Source organism: Eurosta solidaginis, chromosome 5 (assembly GCF_040869045.1).
Source record: "Eurosta solidaginis isolate ZX-2024a chromosome 5, ASM4086904v1, whole genome shotgun sequence".
Taxonomy (NCBI): domain Eukaryota; kingdom Metazoa; phylum Arthropoda; class Insecta; order Diptera; family Tephritidae; genus Eurosta; species Eurosta solidaginis.
The window spans coordinates 90,883,617-90,907,890 of NC_090323.1; the positions used below are offsets into that span (position 1 = coordinate 90,883,617).

The window sequence follows — 24,274 nt, forward strand, 5'->3', positions numbered from 1 at the left end:
AATACTAAAGTGATGAAAAATTGTATCATCTTTTTGCCATTCTATTTTCTTAATCTTGTGATTGCCGGCCTTTCGTTTCAACCTCAAAAGTAGCTCATCTAGATTCGCTATTTTGTTAGCAACCGCAAAATTAAGTAACTCGAGCTTTTTATGTTTTAAATGTGCGCATATTTGTAAATTTTTATTTTTACCATTTCTATCATAATTTATATTTGATTTTGCCCTCGGGATTCTTTTTGAAAAATTATAGGCGTATTTATCGTAAACTTGTAATGTTTATGTTTGTATTTTTTGGATATCGTTCTGTAACTGTGTTTCCTCTCTTTGTTTTGTCATAGATCTTGTTTGTACTGCCAATATATTTTTTGTTGAGAGTTTTAGTTCATCTATTGTAATACGTGATAGGGCGTCAGCGCCTACATTTGATTTACCTTTTATGTATTCGATTGTGAAATTATACTCAGAGAGTTCTAAACGTATTCTCGATAATTTGGATGCAGGATCTTTCATGTTGAATAAATAAACTAACGGCCGATGGTCTGATCTAACTTTGAAATGTGTACCATAGACGTATGGTCGAAACTGTTTAATTGAAAAGTATATTGTAAAAAGTTCTAGTTCTATAATTGCTTTATTTTGTTCTGATTTGCTAAATGCTTTTGAATCGAAACAAATTGGTAAATCGTCACCATTGTGAGTTTGACTAAGTATCGCACCACAACCATTCTTTGAAGCATTTACTGATATTAAAAATTCTTTAGTGAAGTCAGGATATTGCAATAGTTTCGGTGACTTTAGGCTGCGCTTAAATTTTTCGAAAGCTAATTCGCATGAAGTATCCCAGTTAAATTCGACATTTTTTCGGCTCAAACGGTTTAATGGTGCTGCTAAAGTAGCGAAATCTGGTATAAACCTCCTATAGTAGTTGGCAAATGCAACGAATCTTCTAACTGCATCTTTGTCACAGGGCTTAGAATATTTTTTAATTGCTTCTATTTTCGAATCGTCACGTAATAGACCTTTAGGAGCATTTATGGCCTAAAAAGGTTACCTCAGGTCTTAGAAAATCGCATTTGATAGGGTTAATCCGTAAATTAAACTTTCTGCATGTCGCGAAAACTGTTTCTAAATTTTTTAAATGGTGCGCTTCACTGCATCCAATGACTATAACGTCGTCTACATACATAAATGCTTGGTTGGGTGAAATACCGGAAAATGCTACTGACATCATTCTTGAAAAGGAATTAGGAGCAAAATTTAGGCCAAACGGTAAGACTTTCCAACGGAAAGCTCCGCGATCTGTACTAAATGATGTTAAAGTAGAAAAGAATTTTGCACGGCCAAGGTTATCCAAAATATCGTCTACACGTGCCAATGGAAATTTATCGGCAATTAACTTTTTATTTACAGCCCTAAAGTCAACATACATCCTATACGATTTTTGGCCATTTAGGTATTTTTTCGGTACCAAAATCAAGATACTGTTATAATTCGAACAACTATTTTCGATCAGATCGTTTTCCAACAATTTATTAATCTGTTTATTTATTTCTTCGCGCTGTGAGTACGGTAGGCGGTAATTTTTAATGTATACTGGTGTCGTATCGTTTAGTCTAGGTTTTTGTTCATAAAAATTGTTTATTGTCATTTTATCATTGTCTGGAATATTGTAAACATAAGTTGATAAGCTTACTTTCAGCATAATTATGTATTTGTTTTTCTAAAATGCTTTTAAGTTCTTTAATACGACTATCTTGTTTTACTGGTTTATTGATTTTATAAACGTGATAATTAGAAAGTTTTTCGGTTTGAATGTTGCAGTTGTTTATGTATTTTACGCTACTTGTGGTGTTTATTACATTAATGATTGGATTACTAGTATCAACTATACATTTCGCTGTGAAAACACCGTCAGAAATCTCTTGAGAATCCACGAAAAGTGGTTCTGAGTCTTTTTCCAAAGCTAAAATTCTATAAATTTCGCAACGAGGTGCTATAACACATGTATCGCTTTCCGTTCCGTGAAGGATGGGAAGTACGATCTTTTCATTGCCTATCCAGAAGGAAATGCAATTTGTTGCATAGCTGATATCGCATTTATTTGGTTTTAAGAAATCCTTACCAAATATTCCATCTGATGAGATTTTGAAATCCTTGTCTACCACGTGCAACGTATGTTTGATATAAAAATTTGAAAAGTTTAAGTTAGTTGTAAAAGTACCTAATATAGAAACTGTAATTGTATCATTGTTATTAATTGAAGAAATATTATTGGCAGAAGAAATTTTAATATTAAAATTTTAATAAAAAATTTAAAACGAAATGTCGGCTTGTGTGTCGACTAAAAATGTACAAAATTTGTTAGAGCCAGTAATATTTAATTGTATAAAATCAGAATAATTTAAGTTAAGACAATAAACGTTTTTAGAAGAAAGACTGTGAGATGAATCAGTTAGTAATTTTTCTCGTCCTCTCTCAGTGTTCGCTCCTAAGGGGTTCCCTGTTTAAAGCCCGGACACTTGCATTTCTACCTCTATTATTGGAAGTGTTAGAACCGTTATTATTGCTAGTAGGACTATTGCTGTTATTATTATTATTATTAGTTTGATACCGATTTCCGCCGTCGGAACGGAAATTATGCTTTGACTGCCGCGATTGGAGTTGTTGCCGTAGTTACTGTAACTGAAAGATGGTCTATTTTGTCTATAATTGTTAAAGTTACGACTTTGACTTTAGAAGTTTCTACCTCGGTTATTACTTTGAAAACTTCTGAAATTGTTATTTTTCCGAGCCCTAAATGCTAAAACTTGGCGTCTTTTACTTCATTTGATTGCTCTACAATCAATTTAGCTACTACATCCTTGCAATCAGAGAAATCGGTTGAAGCGGGGATTGATTTGACTAAACTGGTATTTGCGTTCAATCGGCAAACGTTAACTGTTTGCTCGATGGCCATTTCATAGGCTTTGGCCTGCGTAATCTCTTCGATAATGAGCGAACGCTCTAAAGAATCAGACAATTCACGCGTTTTGCGAAATCGGTGTAATTATTATTATTAACTTTGCAAAGCTCCAATTTTCCGGCCACAACTTTGGAGTTGTCGGGTTTTATACGGTTACGTAATTATTTTTATGTCATTAACTGAAAGTATTTGAGTTGGTATTACTTCTCGAGCTTTACCATCGTGTTTGGATTTAATATATGAAATACAAATGCCAGTTAAATTTCCTTCAACAAATTCTTCGATTAACTCAATTTTCTTAATGAAAGATTCAAGACCTAGGGGCTCACCGCTATAATTTTCACGCATAATACCAGCACACATGCTGATAAACGATCTTTTTTCCTCACGAGTTGCCATATTTGTATCGTAATTAGGAGGAGTTGGAATATATGTTTCGGGCAATTCCTCAAATCCGTGAAATTCTCCGGACAAAGAAAGTCCAACAACAAGGTTTTTGATTGTACTGGGCGAATATGTGGTTGAGCCTTCGAAAACTGGACTTTTAAAATCGAGATTTTCGGAATCAGAACTTTTGGAATTTTAATCTGAATTTTCGGAATCTGAGTCTTGCTCTGAAATTTGGGAACTACTTTCTTATTTCTAAGAAACATATGTAGTAGAAAGCAAAGAAGAAATATTTATACTGATTTAAAGTCGAGTTTATAGAATTTACTTATGAAAGTTTAACAGAAATTGAAATTGAATTGAATATTTTTTATTTGAAAGAATTATCCGACAATTTAATGAGAGACCGAATATTTAAATTGAATGTATATTAAAGTAATTTGATTTAATTCGATTTCAAAGAAAAATATTTTATGTTGGTAGAAAAGACTTGGCTGTTGATAACGAACTCACCGCTTTATTAAAAAATCTCAATGTGTTTGTGTTATTACGGACGTATCGTTTTTATCAAAACTGTATGGTTTTTATTTTTATAGATACGGGCGCCCGCATCTTTCCAAAATTGTAATATAAATGTCCTCGGACGCACCGGGATTTTAAGAAAATTTCATTGGTTTTTCACGGAACCACCGTTTACGCAAAAAAAAAAATCTCTTTGGTTATTTACGGAACCACCGCTATATGCAAAAAATATATGTATTGTTGTTTACGGACGCACCGTATTTCCAAACGCAAAAATCTCATGTTTGTGTTTGGCAAAATAAATTGTTACCCTTGAAAACGTACATACGTATATGGGTGAGTTGGGGAAAAACCAAAAAAAAAATTTTTCACCAACGAAAATTTCACACAGTAATATTTTAATGAAAGTTTACAAGGATTAGAATTTTTATTTAAAATTGTATTTAGAATCAACGGAATTGAATTTTGCATGTTTTTGAAGTTGTGATTAGAACAGTTGAAATTGCCGAATGGTAAAAAGTAGAAAAGGAAATTTATTTGACCGAATGGATTAAAATGGAGAACTTTAAGTTTGGTTTTGTCCAACTTTGACCCATATTTAATAATTTGGGAAAAATTTAAACAACGTGACATCAGGACGACAGCTGTTTCGATTATACCTTGTAAATCTCTTCAAAGCCTTTTCTCCCGGGAGTGGGAGTCGAACTCGCACCCCTACGATAGTTGAAATGGTTGTAAACGCATTCAGCTACGTCATGCCTGTTGTGAAGTCTTTCCCAATTGCCTTCTTTTTGCATATTTTAATCTTTTACACATTGCATACTTCGTATGCAATTATGTGTTAAAGCTATGCTTGGTACGGCGGTTTTCAAAGAAACTTTGGTTTTGTTGCTGTTTTCGTTCTATTTATAGAACTACAACGAATTAACCAATTTTGTCTGTTTGTATGATTTTTAATAATCGGGGATTGCCCATATTGCTTTTTTTTTAAATGTATGAAAACATTTATTTGAAGCAATTTTTTAATTTTTATTTAATAATTTGGGAAAAATTTAAACAACGTGACATCAGGACGGACAAGGCGACAGCTGTTTCGATTATACCTTGTAAATCTCTTCATATTATTATTCTGAAATATATTCATAGAAAATTTTTATAAATATATTTTTTTTGAAATAAATTCATAGAAAATTTTTATAAATGTATTTTTTCGTGTTTTGTAATGTTTTAGTAATTTTTCTTGGACAATAGTGATTGAAACTGCATCGCTACATATAGATAATATTACAGTGTGATATGAAGAATAAAGATTTCAAAACTACAATGTGTTTTAAAGAAGAAGTAAGATTAAGAGATTTTTAAATTTTAAAGTTGAAGAGATTTGTAATTGTCTACATGTAACATGCTGTTTGCACACTGTGCGCCATACCCATATTTGAACTGCCGAATTTCTGTGTTGCCCAATGTTCTGAATGTTGAATTCCTCTGTTGCTATTCGCTGCCAGTCTGCTAATAATTTGCTGGCGTTCTGCTGCTGCTGCGTCACACAGTGGCGCCTCTGCCGTTAAAGCATGGCAAAAATCATGAAAGCGTTCGTTAAATCTAATACATGTAGAATTTTCCAGGGATCCAGAATATACAACTCTTTTTTCACAGAAAATTATAGTTTATCAGGTAGAGCCGCTCAAAGTTGACCAATTTTCAACATTGGGAAAAATTTTAAACGTTTTCTTTTTCGTTGTATTTAAAATGGTTTTGTGAGTAAATAAGGTGGCCGGTTGTCATTTTCTTGTATAACAATTAAAGATAATTTAATTTAGGATTGAAACAAAAAAAATTGTTTTTTTTTTTTTAAGTTGGCGGATATACCTGTTTTTCGAAATGCCTTTTTAGGCCCTTTTTAAAATTTTGATGGACAAAAAAAAAATGTTAAAATATGTGCTCCGTCAAATTAAGAGTAGTTATTTGCGAATTATTCTGTTACCTAAATTTATAAAGTCTACCTGCGCCCAGCTGCAACTTCACTTTTTACATCAAATAAAGTTAAACAACCTCGGGCATAAATGTCGCATTTTCGAGATATCGCCATAAAGGTGGACCAGGGGTGACCCTAGAATTTGTTTGTACAATATGGGTATCAAAAGAAAGGTGTTAATGAGTATTTTAAAAGGGAGTGGGCCTTAGTTCTATAGGTGGTTGCCTTTTCGAGATATCGCCATAAAGGTGGACCAGGGGTGACCCTAGAATTTGTTTGTAGAATATGGGTATCAAAAGAAAGGTGTTAATGAGTATTTTAAAAGAGAGTAATCCTTAGTTCCATAGGTGGACGCCGTTTCGATATATCGCCATAAAGGTGGACCAGGGATGACCCTAGAATTTGTTTGTACAATATTGGCATCAAACGAAAGCAGTTAATGAGTATTTTAAAAGGGAGTTGGCCTTAGTTCTATAGGTGGACGCCTTTTCGTGGTATCGCAATAAAGGTGTACCAGGGGTGACTCTAGACTTTGTTTGTACGATATGGGTACCAAATGAAAGGTGTTAATGAGTATTTTTAAAAGGGAGTGGGCCTTCGTTCTATAGGTGTTCGCCTTTTCGAGATATCGCCATAAAGGTGGACCAGGGGTGACTTTAGAATGAGTTTGTACGATATGGGTATCAAATTAAAGGTATTAATGAGAGTTTTAAAACTGAGTGGTGGTAGTTGTATATGTGAAGGCGTTTTCCAGATATCGACCAAAATGTGGACCAGGGTGACCCAGAACATCATCTGTTGGATACCGCTAACTTATTTATATATGTAATACCTGCCAAGATTTTAAGGGTTTTTTATTTCGCCCAGCAGAACTTTTTCATTTTCATGCTACTTAATATGGTAGGTGTCACAACAATTTTATAAAGTTTTTTCTAAAGTTATATTTCGCGTCAATAAAACAATCCAATTACCTTACCATGTTTCATCCCTTTTTTCGTATTTGGTATAGAATTATGGCATTTTTTTCATTTTTCGTAATTTTCGATATCAAAAAAGTGGGCGTGGTCATAGTCGGATTTCGTTCATTTTTCATACCAAGATAAAGTGAGTTCAAGTAAGCACGTGAACTAAGTTCATTAAAGATATGTCGATTTTTGCTCAAGTTATCGTGTTAACGGCTATGCGGAAGGACAGACGGACGACTGTGTATAAAAACTGGGCATGGCATCAACCGATTCAGCCCATTTTCGCACAAAACAGTTATCGTCATAAAATCTATGCCCCTACCAAATTTCAAAAGGATTGGTTAATTTTTGTTCGACTTATGGGGTTAAAAGTATCCTAGACAAATTAAATGAAAAAGGGCGGAGCCACGCCCATTTTGAAATTTTCTTTTATTTTTGTATTTTGTTGCACCATATAATTACTGGAGTTGAATGTTGACATAATTTACTTATAAACTGTAAAGATATTAAATTTTTTGTTAAAATTTTACTTAAACAAATTTTTTTTTTAAAAGTGGGCGTGGTCGTTTTCCGATTTTGCTAATTTTTATTAAGCGTACATATAGTAATAGGAGTAACGCTCCTGCCAAATTTCATCATGATGTCTTCAACGACTGCCAAATTACAGCTTGCAAAATTTTAAATTACCTTCTTTTAAAAGTGGGCGGTGCCACGCCCATTGTCCAAAATTTTACTAATTTTCTATTCTGCGTCATAAGTTCAACTCATCTACCAAGTTTCGTGGCTTTATCTGTGTTTTGTAATGAATTATCGCACTTTTTCGGTTTTTCGAAATTTTCGATATCGAAAAAGTGGGTGTGGTTATAGTCCGATATCGTTCATTTTAAATAGCGATCTGAGATGAGTGCTCAGGAACCTACACACCAAATTTCATCAAGATACGTCAAAATTTACTCAAGTTATCGTGTTAACGGACGGACGGACGGACGGACGGTCATGGCTCAATCAAATTTTTTTTCGATCCTGATTATTTTGATATATGGAAGTCTATATCTATCTCGATTCCTTTATATATGTACAACCAACCGTTATCCAATCAAACTTAATATACTATGTGAGCTCTGCTCAACTGAGTATAATAATTCAGGATGCATTCTATAAAGAGATTGGCCTTAGAGTTGACTTCCAAAGTATGGATACGGAAATACAAATGATGGTAACTCCTCAAGAAGATTTTTTGAAAACGATGAAGTAACTGTTCGCATAACAGGAGTTGATAGAGATATTGTGAAAAGGTTGGGAGTAATTTTAAATATTTTAAACTGCCATGAACCAGTTAATGGACCCAAATTTGGAGAATATGCATCTAAAACTTAAGATAAAATAAGTTTCTCACTTTTTATCACAACAATTAAAAAGAGATTTCCTAATCAATTTTGTTACTTTACTGAAAAATAAGATACCTATGTACAAGTTAATTTTTTATTTCAAAAAAAAAGAATTAATTTAGTAATTTATAAATATATACTTTTCGTTATTGCATTTCTCTAAAGTTTATCAAATTTATTTTAAAGCTTAGGCATTTCGCCTTCAAACGATTATTAAATTTTTATAGAAATCAATAAACCTATCGAGTTTGGTACAAATTGGTAAAGCGGTTACTAAGATCAAACTTTTTAGCATAAATGGGTAGTGCCACTCCCTTTTTCCAAAATTCGTTGGCTGTTTAATCTTTAGTTCAAATAAAATTTCATTGAACCACTTTCAATAACTTTTAGTTATTAATAAAATACATATTTGGCTTGTAAATTAAAAAAAAAAACATGTTAAATTTTACGATGAATTTTGAAGCACCTTGTTATTGTGGCATCAAAAACGGACATTTGAGTTTTATAAAAGTATTGCCCTTTAAAAGAAACAATACGTCTATCGATTTTGGTAGTTATTGATTACGTGACTACTTAGATAAAATTTTTTATCATAAGTGGGCAGCGCCACGCTATCTTATCAAAATCATTAGTTTATCTTATTTAATGCTTAAATACGTCTTTATAAGACTAATCTCATTTTATTTTTTTATTTTTTTCTAAAAACATTTTGTTTTTGCATTTTTTTTTAAATTTTCGAATTTGACGAATTTTTGGAAGCACCCTGTATCTGTGACATTCTGAAATTTCACACAATAAAACTTCAAATAATTAGCTTTCATTTGCATTTTAAATTTTTTAAATATCTTTATTGGTTCAAAAGTTATGATTTTTGCAAAGAAGAAACTCAAAAGGCGCCACTGTGCGTCGCTCATGGCTTGCATATAAAGATGTTGCTGTTGGTTTTCGGCGTTATGTATTTATATAGCTGTAGTTTTAAGCATTATGTATTTATATAGCTGTAGTTTTAATATGTAATATTTTAAGGTACAGTGTTCCTTTTGTAGCATTAGTTTTTCTATTATTTCGTATTGATTAATTTCGCAAAGATTATTTCCGTGTTAAATTGTTTAGTTATCTCCATTTTTTTTAATTGTAAAAATTATTTCCGTTTTGTAAATTACTTCTATTTGTATTAATATTGTAGATTTTTCTTTTTTTGTAGTATTTGATTATCTCGTATGCATCGGTTCTACCATATGCGTTAGTTGCACCATATATATATGAAACGTATGAAAAAAAAATTTTGTATTTAACTAGAAATGTTTGTGGTTAAATTCATTGTTGCTTTTTCCAGCACTTACATTTTTTGTAAATTTGTAAATTTTTATAATTTTTTTTTGCAGTTTTTCGCGTTTTTAAATTTTTTTGTAGGGTTTTTTAAAGTTTGTCAAATTTTCTTGTATGTTTTTTAATTTTTTTTGATTTTTTTTTGTAATTTTTTTTTACAGAATTTTAATTTCGAAATTGTTGAAACGGTTATGCATGTAAAATGAAATTAGAAATTCATTAATTAATTTGCTTGTTGGGTTGAGTCACCCTCACACATTTTGTGGCACGGGTCACGGTCGCCATCTAAATACTTGGGCGTATTTATCATATTGTTGATACTTACGTTTGAGCTTTCACGCCCCATAAACACAATACTAAACTTGTTTTGACTTACGTACAATATATTTTATTGAAAAGTCTTTATTCGCCAAATAAATAAACTGTTAGACAACGATTTGGTTGAACCCAGTTATTCCAATTACAATAGTCCTTTGATTGTAGTCCCAAAGAAAGATACTAATGGTCAAAAATCATATCGTATGTGCGTAGATTTTCGCGCGGTAGACAAAAAACTCATTGCTGATAAATTTCCACTAGCTAGAGTTGACGATATTTTAGACAATCTTGGCAGGGCAAAGTATTTTTCCACATTAGATCTTTTTTCTGGATTTCATCAAATCCCCTTGCATCCTGACTCACGTGACATTACTTCTTTCAGCACTGACCGAGGTGCATTTAAAGGGTAAGTGCTTCCACTCGGCTTAAAAATAGCACCTACTTCATTCTCACGAATGATGACAATAGCTTTTTCGGGTATACCACCCAATGTCGCATTTTTGTACGTCGACGATATTATCGTCATAGGTTGCAGTGAAGCACACCATATTAAAAATCTCTCAAAAGTTTTCAATACTTGTAGGTCTTTCAAAGATGGAAAGTGCTTCCATTCGGCTTAAGGTCTTTCAATATAAAACTTAACCCGAATAAATGCAACTTTTTACGACCAGAAGTTACATTTTTAGGTCATAAATGTTCAGCCAAAGGTTTGTTGCCAGACGACTCCAAAATAAACCCAATTAAAAAGTATACAAAGCCAACTGATAAAGACGCGGTACGACGATTCGTCGCGTTTGCAAACTATTACAGAAGGTTTATACCAAATTTTGCGTAGAAAAAGAATTGAATTCGTTTGGGATGTAGAGTGCGAAAGAGCATTTTTATCTTTGAAAGCAGCGTTACTTTCACCAAAATACTTTCTTCGAATATTAGCGTATCGTCGGGAGAAAAATGTACCATAAATGTGATTATTCTTGAATAATCATTTATGATTCATATTTCGAAACGCTTTTTATTCATATTTGATATCATTGTAAAATTGAGCTTTAATTGTTTTAGAGTAATATTTGACTGCTTTTCACAGTCATTTTCTGATCATATTCGTGAATATATTTCAATCGTTTTGGTTTAGATTTTTGACTCATTTTTGAATGCGATTATGATGCATTTATTCTTCATATCTCATTCAAAACAAGATACTACATAATAATCTTATTTCATCAGGGGAAGAAAGCATGCTAAAGTGAGCTATTTGAACCACAGGTCACTCGCAAACAAAATTTGACCGATATTCAGCTGCGACTACAACATCCAACATCAGCTATGATCGTCAATATCTTAAATTACGATACGGTACGGGATGCTGAAGACATATCCAGGTACATATGTCAAGAGAGTTTCACTTACCTGGTCAAATAGCTCACAACTTTTGTATTGTCCAACTATTATGTATTATCTGGGAAGGTGGAGAAATGGTTGGGGAAATCTTCGGGCATGAGCAGCATTTGCATTAAATTGTCTTGAAGAATGTCTTAATAATAAACATTTTATATACATATTTTTTCTGAACTTCATGATTGAAAAAATGTGTGTATGTGAAAAAAATAAGTTTTTCAATGAAAAGTAAAATTTTAACAAGTATAAAACTCATTATTCAGTTAACAAATATAGTCAGAAAAGATTCAGAAAGCTGAATTAAAAATGATTATAAATGTTTGATCACCTAAAGTAAACACATTTGATTCAAATATGATTCCAAAATGTGATTGAAGAACTATATTCAGTTTTTGTTCATCGAAAGGTGAGCATATTTGATTATTATTTTTGTTGACTTTTATGAAATATTAAAATTTAATCATCAAAGGACTTCAAAAATGATTCCAAAACGTGATCGAAAAATGATTTTCAGTTTTTGATCATCAAAGGTATTCATATTTGATTATTTCTTTTGTTCAATTGTATGATAACTCATTATTTAGTCAGAAAGAAGAATCAAATTGTATTTATATGTAGGGAAATTCAAAATTTAATCATCTAAATGCCGTGTGGGTTGTATTACACAAATATAATGAACTTGGGTACAGAAATCATTGAAAATATTTTGTTGTGTTTAAAAAGTTTTTCACAATCATTTGAAAAACTCTACGTTTTCTATGCCTTTTACACTTAGAGGAGTAACCTAATGTAATAAATAAAATTTTCAATGAAAATCAATAACTCTGAACTGAACAATTTTCGCCATGAAAAAAATTAAAATGCTGTGTAACAGGAGCAACACTTTTGTGACTACATAAACCCTGTTTCTATCTTTTACGTCCCTGCACAGAACCCTAATTGACCGTTTTCAACCGAAACAACAATAGCAACCCAGATTTTACCGTTATGCTAACTTAAGCGAGTGCCTGCAGAAAGAAGTCAGAACACTTGTACTTATCCACAATGTCGTATAGAATTACCATGGTTTTTAGTGATATCGGTTTATACTTAAAGTAAATACTCATAAAACATGTAAAAAAAAAATATTCATGAAATATGCAAAAAATATGCACCAATATGTACCTATGCAACAATATGCAAATATGTAAAATATATCAGGGATATATTAATTCTTCTGACACATAACGAGTTTGTAACTTGGTCTATGGTCTCTACGACCTTGAACATAAATGTTCATTTGTAAACGAATCCGTCCACTGTCCATTACAAAAGCATGAACTGAAGTGCTCGGTAAAGATATAAAGATTGATCTTGCAGCAACAAAGCCGTGTTGATTTGGATAAATAAGATTTTAAATATTAGTCCTCCACATCCAAAGACCTAAGCAACATACGATATAGTCCTATGGTTTAAAATATCACTTTCAAAAATAAGAATGATTTGAAAGGATTTTTCTATCTTCTATGAATTCCCCGATGTTAGATATAGCCTCAAATTAATCATGAGTGGCTACACGAGGGCAGGGAAATTTTCCAAAAGGAGATTTTATGTATGTCCAGAAACTCCATATATTATTGGTAATATTCTCCTATTGTTGTTGTAGCAGTGCTTGCCCCCATCCAACAGGTGCGACCACTCACAAATCATCATCAATATCCTCTTACGCGAGTCCGGAGAAACTTTCAGTTTCAACAGGTGTGGAACAGAGAAAAATAGGTGTTGGAGGCATTGGCTCCACATTGCAATTGAAAAGAGTTTAGCCTATTGCAGTATCCCGATCGAAGTTGAGCTGGGTGACGAGCGTTTCAGTGGGAGTATAGAAACGGTTTGTTCAGCATTTCATTTCTTCCTCATATGGAAAAGTACAATCGCCTCACTGTGTAGATGGTATTTTGAGGAAATAAGAAGACAACCTGTAGCTATTCAGAGAGCGGTGTTTTGACAGGCCTGCAGTTTTTCCAGTGTGTATCCCTTAGGCTCGGTGACCATATTGGGGACGCGTAGCATGCAATCTTATTGCTTTGTAAGTGGTAATGAGAGTTTCTTTATCTCTACGCCAAGTGCTGTCGACAAAATGTAGATCCTCATCGAAACTCGCACCCAATATGTTTGGATGTAAGACAGTCGGTGGCGTAATTACATCGACGTGGATGTCCAATATGCTCGACATTTGTTTTGTCTCCGTTGTTAATAAGGTAGCTGATGATTTGGTGGGTAGAATGGGACCTGTTGTCATTGTCGTGCGGTCATCGGCGTAGGATACAATTGTGACTCCTTCAGCGATGCGGAGCTTCGATATATAGAAATTAAACAAAAGCGGGAATAGGACATCACCTTGTGGCAACTGTTGTTAAATTCCTCTGTGTTTATATATTTCGTTCCTGAATTGCACCGATGCCTGCCATCTAGACAGATAAGCACGTTCGGGAGCAAGTCGGTTTCGCTTTTCCTCATATATTAAACCTGCCTCGGAAAATAGGCTTTCTGAAAAAACAGAAACAGGTGGTGGTGTTCATTTAGTTTTCACAAAATTAGAAAAAATTGGGGTTTGAAACTAAAACTAATATTAGGTAGGTAACAAATAAATTAGGTAGGTAACAAATAAATGAACGGTAAGTTTACTAGTATTGTTAAGACCTTTTATAATTATTTAATAGAAATAAAAGTTATTTTTAATGTGCCGTATTTAAGGCGTTTAGTGATTACGAGCTTTTCGACTATTCGCAACAGTGTACGGCGATTAATCGGTATTCGACTATTCGCTATAACAACTATTCGCGGCAACTCTAGTGTGGTGGTGCTATATAGTTTTCGCAAGCCATGCTGATAATTGGCAAGTCGCAGGTTTGCGGTGAAGTAGAATGGCTTCGAGTGTATTGACTACTCGCGATAGGGGAGATATGGGGCGATATGATTATCCTACATTATCTGGTTTACCAGGCTTTAGTAGCGCTACAATCCTTGTCATTTTCCATTTTCAGGGATGATGAAGGTGGACAAAGACGGGTTGAAGACTTGAGTTAGATATTTCAATTCCTCTTGGCCAATGTTTTTAAGCAAGTTTGATTTCTCCTTCAACCTCTGTGATGGTAATAGGAGGCGCGCTATGTTTGTGGTGATGTTCGTATCTGATGGCCTACTATTTATATTTGTCGCCCAAGGAATGCTTTACATACTACCGAAAAAAAAACGCATTTATTCGCATCCTATAGCACTTATTGTTATGGTTGTTGTAGCTATTAGGACACTCCCCGAGTAATGTTATAGATGTTGGTGGTCCTTTGCCGAATGCAGATCCGGTACGATCCGATAACAAGCACCATTAAGGTACTAGCCCGACCATCTCGGGAACTATTTGTTATGACCACATGAAACCTTCTAGGCTATACCGCCCTCTCACCCCGTGTATATTCTAAGCCCCCTAAGACACCTTTGTGTATAGCACTTCATCGCTGAAGGCGGGCTTGATGGGAACTTTACGGTAGAATACAGCTTACCTATACCGGCAGGAGGTTACAATTTTTAAATATTCCTCCCATATTGGTTGTGTTTTTCTACAAGATGTCTAATACCTTGGTATATGTCATTTATTTGGGGGTCGCTAGAGCCATGTTGTCTTATAAGTTCACGCTCTCTCCGGAACTCTCCTAGGGGAATAAAACGAGGCGGAGTGGATTCAATGAAATTGCTGAAAGCGCGCTCCCCTTGAAGATCATCAGTGAGACTGGGTGGGCAGCAAAGTGCTTTTCTGTGCACGCTTAATTTTCTTTCCACTTTCCTTTTTTTGAAATTTACCACACCCCTGATATCTCCTTGTAAATCATAATATCTCAGATATTTTTGGACGGTTATTAGCAGTGTCATGTTGTGGTATAGAATTACCATGGTTTTTAGTGATATCGGTTTATACTTAATGTAAATATTCATAAAACATGTAATATTCATGAAATATGCAAAACAATATGCACCAAATATGTACCTATGCAACAATATGCAAATATGTAAAATACATCAGGGATATATTAATTATTCTGACACTTAACGAGTTTGTAACTTGGTCTATGGTCTCTACGACCTTGAACATAAATGTTCATTTATAAACGAATCCGTCCACTGTCCATTACAAAAGCATGAACTCAAGTGCTCGGTAAAGATCTAAAGATTGATCTTGCAGCAAATAAGCCGTGTTGATTTGGATAAATAAGATGTTAAACATTAGTCCTCCACATCAAAAGAGCTAAGCAACATACGATATAAGTCTATGGTTTAAACTATCACTTTCAAAAATAAGAATGATTGAAAGGATTTTTCTATCTTCTATGAATTCCCCCGATGCTAGACATAGCTTCAAATTAAATATTCTCTTATTGTTGTTGTAACAGTGCTTACCACCATCCAATAGATGCGACCACTCACAAATCATCATCAATATCCTCTTACGCGAGTCCGGGGAAACTTGCAGTTTCAACAGGTGTGGAACATAGATAAATAAGTGTTGGAGGCGTTGGCTCCACATTGCAATTGAAAAGAGTTTAGCCTATTGCAGTATACCGATCGAAGTTGAGTATGGGTGACGCGCGTCTCAGTGGGAGTATAGAAACGGTTTGTTCAGCATTTCATTTCTTCCTCATATGGAAAAGTACTATCGTGTCACTGTGTAGACGGTGTTTTGAGGACATAAGAAGACGAAGGTGTTAGAGAGCGGTGTTTTGACAGGCCTGCAGTTTCTTCCAATATGTATTCCTTAGGCTCGGTGACCATATTGGGGACGCGTAGCATGCAATCTTATTGCTTTGTAAGTGGTAATGAGAGCTTCTTTATCATTACGCCAAGTGCTGTCGACAAAATGTAGATCCTCATCGAAAGTCGCACCCATTATGTTTGGATGTAAGACAGTCGGTGGCGTAATTACATCGACGTGGATGTCCAATATGCTCGACATTTGTTTTGTCTCCGTTGTAAATAAGGTAGCTGATGATTTGGTAGGTAGAACGGGACCTGTTGTCATTGTGGTGCGGTCATCGGCGTAGGATACAATTGTGACTCCTTCAGCGGAGCGGGGCTTCGATATATAGAAATTAAACAAAAGCGGGAATAGGGCATCACCTTGTGGCAACTGTTGTTAAATTCCTCTGGGTTTATATATTTCGTTCCTGAATTGCACCGATGCCTGCCATCTAGACAGGTAAGCACGTTCGGGAGCAAGTCGGTTTCGCTTTTCCTCATATATTAAACCTGCCTCGGAAAATAGGCTTTCTGAATAAACAGAAACAGGTGGTGGTGTTCATTTAGTTTTCACAAAGTTAGAAACAATTGGGTTTTGAAACTAAAACTAATATTAGGTAGGTAACAAATAAATGAACGGTAAGTTTACTCGTATTCTTAAGACCTTTTATAATTATTTAATAGAAATAAAAGTTATTTTTAATGTGCCGCCTTTAAGGCGTTTAGTGATTACGAGCTTTTCGACTATTCGCAACAGTGTACGGCGAGTAATCGGTATTCGACTATTCGCTATAACAACTATTCGCGGCAACTCTAGGTGGTGGTGCTATGTATTTTTCGGAAGCCATGCTGATAATTGGCAAGTCGCAGGTTTGCGGTAGAATGGCTTCGAGCGTCTTGACTACTCGCGATAGGGGAGTTATGGGGCGATATGATTCTCCTACGTTATCTGGTTTACCAGGCTTTAGTAGCGGTACCATCCTCGTCATTTTCCATTTTCAGGGATGACGAAGGTGGACAAAGACTTGAACTAAATATTTCAGTTCCTCTTTGCCAATGTCTTAAGCAAGTTTGATGGCTGCTTCAACCTCTGTGATAGTAATAGGAGACGCACTATGTTTGTGGTGATGTTGGTATCTGATGGCCTACCGTTTATATTTGTCGCCCAAGAAATGCTTTACATATTACCGAAAAAACACATATATTCGCATCTTATAGCACTTAATATTGTGGTTGTTGTAGCTATTAGGACACTCCACAAAGGCCTTGAGTAGTGTTACAGATGTTGATGGTACTTTGCCGAATGCAGATCCGGTACGATCCGGTAACAAGCACCATTAAGGTTATAGCCCGACCATCTCGGAAACGATTTGGTACGACCACATGAAACCTTCTAGGCCATACCGCCCTTTCACCCCCGTGTATATTCTAAGCCCCCTAAGGCACCTTTGGCTATCGCACTTCATCGCTGAAGGCGGGTTTGATGGAGACTTTACGGTAGACCACAGCTTACCTATACCGGCAGGGAGGTTAAATTTTTTAAATATTCCTCCCATATCGGTTGTGTTTTTCTACCAGATTTCTAATGCCTTGGTTTATGTCACTTATTTGGGGGTCGCCAGGGCCATGTTGTCTTATAAGTTCACGCTCTCTCCGGAATTCTCCTAGGGGGGATAAAACGAGACGGAGTGGATTCAATGAAATTGCTGAAAACACGCTCCCCTTGAAGATCATCAGTGGGATTGGGCGTGCAGCAAAGTGCTTGTCTGTGCATGCTTAATTTTCTTTCCACTTTCCTTTTTCGAAATTTATCACACCCCTGCTATCTGCTTGTAAATCATAATATCACCGACCGCGGTGGGCATTAAAATCGCTTAGAATGTGAATGCGATTTTCGGCAGTGAGTAGTGCGCTGATGTCAGGGCAATATCCACTGGAGCAGCAGATGGCAGGAGGGATGTAGATGTTGGTAATTTCTAAATTTGCATCGCCTGACCGGAGAGATATGCCTTGGCGTTCCCACACTGTCCCTGCGGCTGATGTCGGGATTATATAGATTATATTGCACGGAGTGGTGGGTTATAAATGCGAGTTCGCCTGCACTTCCCCTCGCACTATCTTTTCTATAGACGGTTTACCCTTAGCAAGTCTACAAAGCAGATCTTTCCGTGAGCTTAATCTCTTGGATCACAAAAATTCGGATGTTGTGCCGTTTCCTAAAGTCTACTATCTCCGTGATCTTCCCAGTTTACCCAGTTTAAATGCAGTTTTATGAAGTGCAAAGGGGAATACGTCGTCACTCTAGGCGTGTGAATAGACCTTGGCTGAGGATAACTAGGTCATCTAAGGAACTGCAAACCCTCTCTGCGGGTGTTGGTAAATTGTGGTCAACCGTTAAATCCTTGTCTAATCCAACTAAACACAACCATAAAGTATATATAGCCCTCGGCGACAAAACTTTATCTGGTTCGAAGAAATGCGCGAGCGCCTTTTGCCGACAATTTATAATGAATTCTTCTGTAGACAAAGCCAGACGTCGTGCTAACAGACGAACTCATAAATATAAACACGACGTGCCACCCATTACCATCACCACCACAGAGGCTGAAGTAGCCATCGAAAATGCTAAGTCCTCCAAGTTAGTAGGCCGAGACGGAATAACCATGCCAATGCTAAAACACCTAGGCGATGAGGGAGTAAAATACCTAACACAAGTTTTTAACCTGTCGCTGGAATCCTTCGTCATTCCCGAACAATAGAAAATGGCAAGGATAATCCCGCTACTAAAGCCTGTGAAACCAGCTAACGAAGGCGAGTCATATCGATCGATATCATTCCTTTCGGCTGTAGCAAAGACATTGGAAACCGTTTTACTCCCTCATTTCACGGCAAATCTTCGCCTAGCCACGCACCAACATAGTTTCTACAAAATGCCCAGCACCACCAACACGCTTAATGCCATAAACGCTCAGATTAATTACGGATTAAATCAGGAAAACCCCCATCATAGGACGGTGCTCGTGGCACTTGACCTCTCAAAAGCATTTGATACAATCAACCACGGCACGCTACTCCAAGACGTAGAAGGCTCAAATCTTCTCCTAAAAAAGATGGTCTCTTGTCTAAAAAAGATGGTCTGCTAATTATCTGAATTGTCGGTAGGCGTCCGCTCAATTTAGGAACGAAATCTCTAAACCTAGAAGAATTAATCGGGGGTTCCACAGGGCGGTGTCCTATCTCCGCTTCTGATTATTTTCTACATATCAAAACTCTCTTCACCACCAGAAGGAGTTACAATCATTTCCTATGCGGACGACTGCACGATTATATCAATAGGAACCGGCCCTTCAATTGATGAATTAGTTTCAAAAATAAACACCTATCTCCCCGATCTTTCCGGTTTCTTCACCTCGCGAAACTTGGCATTGTCACCGAAAAAATCCATGGCCACCCTGTTTACGACGTGAAAAGAACATATGTCTCAAATATTGGACGTACGCGTCGATGGTGTCACACTACCGACTGTCAGTCACCCAAAGGTCTTAGGGGTAACGTTCGATAATACTTCAAGTCGCTTGCCGGCAGCACATGGCGAAAAGATAAAGAAACGTTGCTAACCACGTGCAAAGCAATTGGCCGGCCGCTCATGAGTGACGCGTCACCAGTTGGTTCGCCTGGTCTTAAAAATACACACTGGAAAAGGTTACAGACGTGTCAAAATGCTGCAATCAAAACTGCCACCAATATGTCTCAAATATTGGACGTACGCGTCGATAGTGTCACACTACCGACTGTCAGTCACCCAAAGGTCTTAGGGGTAACGTTCGATAATACCTCAAGTCGCTTGTCGGTAGCACATGGGGAAAAGATAAAGAAACGTTGCTAACCACGTGCAAAACAATTGGCCGGCCGCTCATGAGTGACGCGTCACCAGTTGGGTCGCCTGGTCTTAAAAATACACACTGGAAAATGCTACAGACCTGTCAAAATGCTGCAATCAGAACTGCCACCGGATGTCTCCGTATGACCCCCGAACACCACCTACATAGTGACGCTAAAGAGCTCAATATTAAAGATCACAACGAAATGCTGAACAAGCAGTTTTTGCCTAATTGTCAGAAACCAGGACATCCTAGCAAACAACTGCTTGATCTAGCACCGCCTCCACGGGGATTAAGGGAACTTCTCCATAAGCACTATGACGAGATCCGGCACCTGCCAACACAGCCGTTGGATCCAGGCAAGCATAAGCAGCCCCTTAGCCAAATTCACACAGAATCGGTAAACGCCTTTGTCAGGATACGCCCGGTGAACCCCGTTATTAACATGCAATACCCCACCCTTGCAGAAGAAGTAAGCACTTTACCACGGGAGACACGAGTCACCCTGGCCCAACTTCTTTCTGGATACTGTAACAGGTTAAACTCTTACTTGTTAAGAATCAACCCCAACATATGTAATGTATGTCCTGCATTCGAAGTGGCCACAATCGTCCTTTCAATTGTAATGTGGAACCTACGCGTCTAACACCTATCTACCTACGGTCCGCCCCTGTTGAAACAGCCAGTTAGAGGACTTTGATGAAAATGTTTGAGTGGTCGTGCCCATTGAATGGGGTGAAGTACTTTTAATACAACAACAACATAGCTTGGTCGTAACAACAACATAACTAACGTAACATAAGTGCTGTTGGGCCCTGGGACTGGACGTCCCTGGGTTAGCATCGGGGTACCCGAAATTTGAGAAATAGGGATTTTCAAGAAGTATAAAAGTACTAATAAACCAATTTTGCACTATACATATTTTATAAATGGATGAATTTAATGATTTCTTTCTGCTTTTTTGCAACCTTCTGCTAACGTTCAAATCACTAAACTGTTGAATAAATACTTCAATATTTAATAATGCAAAATGGTTTTTATTAGACTACTTTCACAATAACACTTCTACTTCTCGACAGATAGCGTGCTTAAATCAAACTGATTACTGATTCTCAGCTTTACCTCTTTTATACTCTGTCATTTCCCCGGTATACTTCTAGGCGTTTCTAGAATTTAACTCGGTTACCAGCTATAAAATTACCAGCTATAACTACAGATGCACGTATAGCTTCTCATATGCGCGGGTATATGTGAGTTATACTTGCACAAATTATTGCCTACATTTGTGAGCATTTCAGATAAGATATACGCATGTGTTTGTGCGTTTTCTCTCCGCTGCGTGTACGTACATATGTGTAGACATAATGATTGATTGGTTTATGTAGATACAAGTGACTGCTTGCTTTATTGTTGTTGTGGATTTATTTACTTAGTATCAGATTAGTGATGTGAGTATCACTTTGTGTCACTAATATTCTTCTCAATATATTACCCGATGCTAATATTCTTCCCGAAGTACTTAGTACATCAGTTTTCATATAATGATTTATTTAAAACATAAAATGTATTCCTTCATAAACAAAACAGTTCAAAATTGGTATATTTTTACTTTTATACTTCTTGAAAACTCTATTTCTCAAATTTTTTAACTACTTAAGCTCAGCTGAGTACCAGGGAAGCTTATAAAACTTGCTTTTATTTGATTTCAGTTACACAATATACAAACCGGTCCGCTTATTCCCGATTAAAAGAACATTTTCAATTACGGATCGTTGAATTCACTAGAAATCATTGATACTAAGTTTTACAAGGGTGGATTTTTAGGAACCCTGTTTCTATGCCGAAAATTGTGTCCCGTTTTTTTTTTTTATTCTAAAAATTAATTTTCCGTAGTCTCATTAAAATTTGTTTGGGTCCATAAAGTACAAAAAAAGGTGGCACTTAAGTGTCTAACCGTATAATAATAACAGTACGAGTACTTACATAATATAGTTAGTTGTATATCCGTTGAAACTCGTTCCTTTACCCCGTTATCAGCTGAACACTGATAAACTCCAGCGTGGTGCCTGTCAACATTCTCCAGTACTAAAGTTGAACTGTCTGACAGATGGGTGGGACCAGAAAACACATCTTTTTTAAACCAATAAATAGTCGGTACTGGATTTCCGGAAGCTTTACATTCCAAAGTAACAGTGCTGCCTTTACGCGCTGTCACCTGGCCATTATAAGGCATCGAACGAAGTGTTGGCGGTACTGAAAACAAGAAAAAATATAAGGGATAAGGGAAGAATGAACGTTAATATTTTATAAAATGTTAACTATTATTAGTCTGCAAATAATTCGTACTGATTTTAAGTCATTTCTTTTCTAATTAGGTTTGGAAACAAAACGGCTTTGGGGTTGTCGTATCATCAATGTCATTTTTGTTTCGTGTTAATAACAAATTATTTATATAAATTCACTTTTTGAGCAGTTCTATTGGCCGTATTTACGTGTATTAAAAAAGTAAAACGGCTTTGGGATTGTGCTCTCATCAGTGTCATTTTTCGTTTAGTGTGATCATACTGTAATAATAAACGTGAAATCATTTACATAACTTCACTTTTTGAGTAGTACCAGCCAGTATTTACGTGTATTAAAAAGTAATATATTTCGGTTGCTACAAATTTCCTGAAAATCTTTTTCTGCAAAATGTGTTCCATATTCGATCGGAGAATACAAAATTACGTTAATCTTGCAATCTTTTGCATTGAATGGGCAATGTCCCTTCAAGGCTGATAAATTCTGACAGCTCGCTTGCTATCTTACTGTCAGCCGAGGCTAAGCGGGATGTGCAGACTAGGGGCCGACGCTTTCTTTAGGAGCTTGGGGTCGACAGAGCCTCGTCTGTTAGTGAAACGGGATTCGCCGCTCGAAGGTGAGGTTGACAATTGGGTTGGGGAAGCTATATGTTGCGCTACACAACCCCTTGAATCCCTTTTGTTGGAAAAATTAAAAAGGAGCACGACGCAAGGCCAAGGCCTCAAATCGCTTTGGAGGTTATCGAGTCTTACATTTATTTTACTTATATTCGTGAAAGGCCTAGACCTTACGAGAAATAGGCGAACGAGACAATTGAAAGTATGAAAACAGCTCAAGCTGGATAATAGTCACTAAGTTAAACTTTAACACGCCATAAGTGAAGTACGCGAGTAATCTTAATTGTGAAGTACTACTGCCAATAAATAATCTGAAAATTTTAGTTATTTATTCGAAAGCTCAGTGATTAGAACAATAACAAAAGGGCATAATATTCAAGAATTTCTCTAAATTCTATACAATTGGTGTCAGAAGAGGAATTGTTGAATAAAGAGTTTTAGAGGACAATAAGGACGTTGCCAAGCAGGAGAGAATCGTTAAATGGGGGGCCCTACATTTTTAACGGGCCGAAAATTTTTAAATATCCCCTCATATTTCTAATCAGTCCTAGACTTCACCCGAGCGTTTTTAAAGTGTCCCATAGATTTCTAATCGAGCGACTGCTCCCGATCCCCGCACCCCCTCCTTTTTTCTCGTCTACAAAAAGTAGCAGTTGGATACCTGTAGTACCGCCCAACCCCAACCCCCTCTTTTCTCGTCTACAAAAAGGAGTCGATGGGCACTTGTAGTACCGCTCCCCCCTTTTTTTCGTCTGCAAAACGTGCCTGTCGGGCACTCGATCAGGGGCAGATTGAACATTTTGTTTGGCATTTTATTTGATTGTTAGTTTGTGTGTGTGTGTGTAGCTAATGCTGGTCCATATATATATATGCATGTGAGAATTTCATAATTAACTAAAGGTTATTTTAATATTGAACTCATGATTTTCCCTTATTGAACATTTTGTTTGTCTTTTTATTAGGGTATAAGTTTGTATGTACATACTTACCCATATGTTTGTACATGGGAATATCAACAAACTACAAAATACATACCGATGGCCACATCCATCCTTGGGAAACTTGTTCCAATGTAAATACTTACTTTTTTGTCAAATAAACCTTTTTCAAATACTTAAAGCAATTTTTATTTAAAATTTAAAATTTTTTATTTATATTTTGTCGTGGTTAGCAATGCGTAATATAGTTGTGTGTGTAGTTTCATAAAATTACTACTCTTTTTCTAAATAATCTTTTTGACAACATTTGTAATTTGAGTAGATTCATAAATTTTATCATGGCTGAGTATACAATAAGCAGCGGTGTTGGCAGATACGGCCTAGTGAAATTTTAGCTCAATCCGAATATCGATGGAACCTTTTTTATAGATTCATTCTGATATGTAACATCTAAAACAATTATTGGAGCATGTTGAACAAATTGATCAGGTGATAAAAGTGGTTGGGGACTGCGACTATAGTAACTTTG

General features: G+C 36.0%; 1 protein-coding gene across 3 annotated transcripts in view; it reads right to left on the minus strand.

Moving 5' to 3' along the window:
- Positions 1-24,274, minus strand: part of LOC137253437 (limbic system-associated membrane protein) — a 795,865-nt gene that overhangs the window by 246,479 nt on the left and 525,112 nt on the right. For 2 of the 3 annotated variants that reach the window (XM_067790350.1, XM_067790352.1), the window contains exon 4: positions 21,873-22,142. The exons of the other annotated variant lie outside the window; for it this stretch is intronic. In XM_067790350.1, the coding sequence (XP_067646451.1) occupies positions 21,873-22,142 (270 nt within the window). The remainder of the gene's footprint in view (positions 1-21,872; positions 22,143-24,274) is intronic. 3 annotated transcript variants of the gene reach the window in all.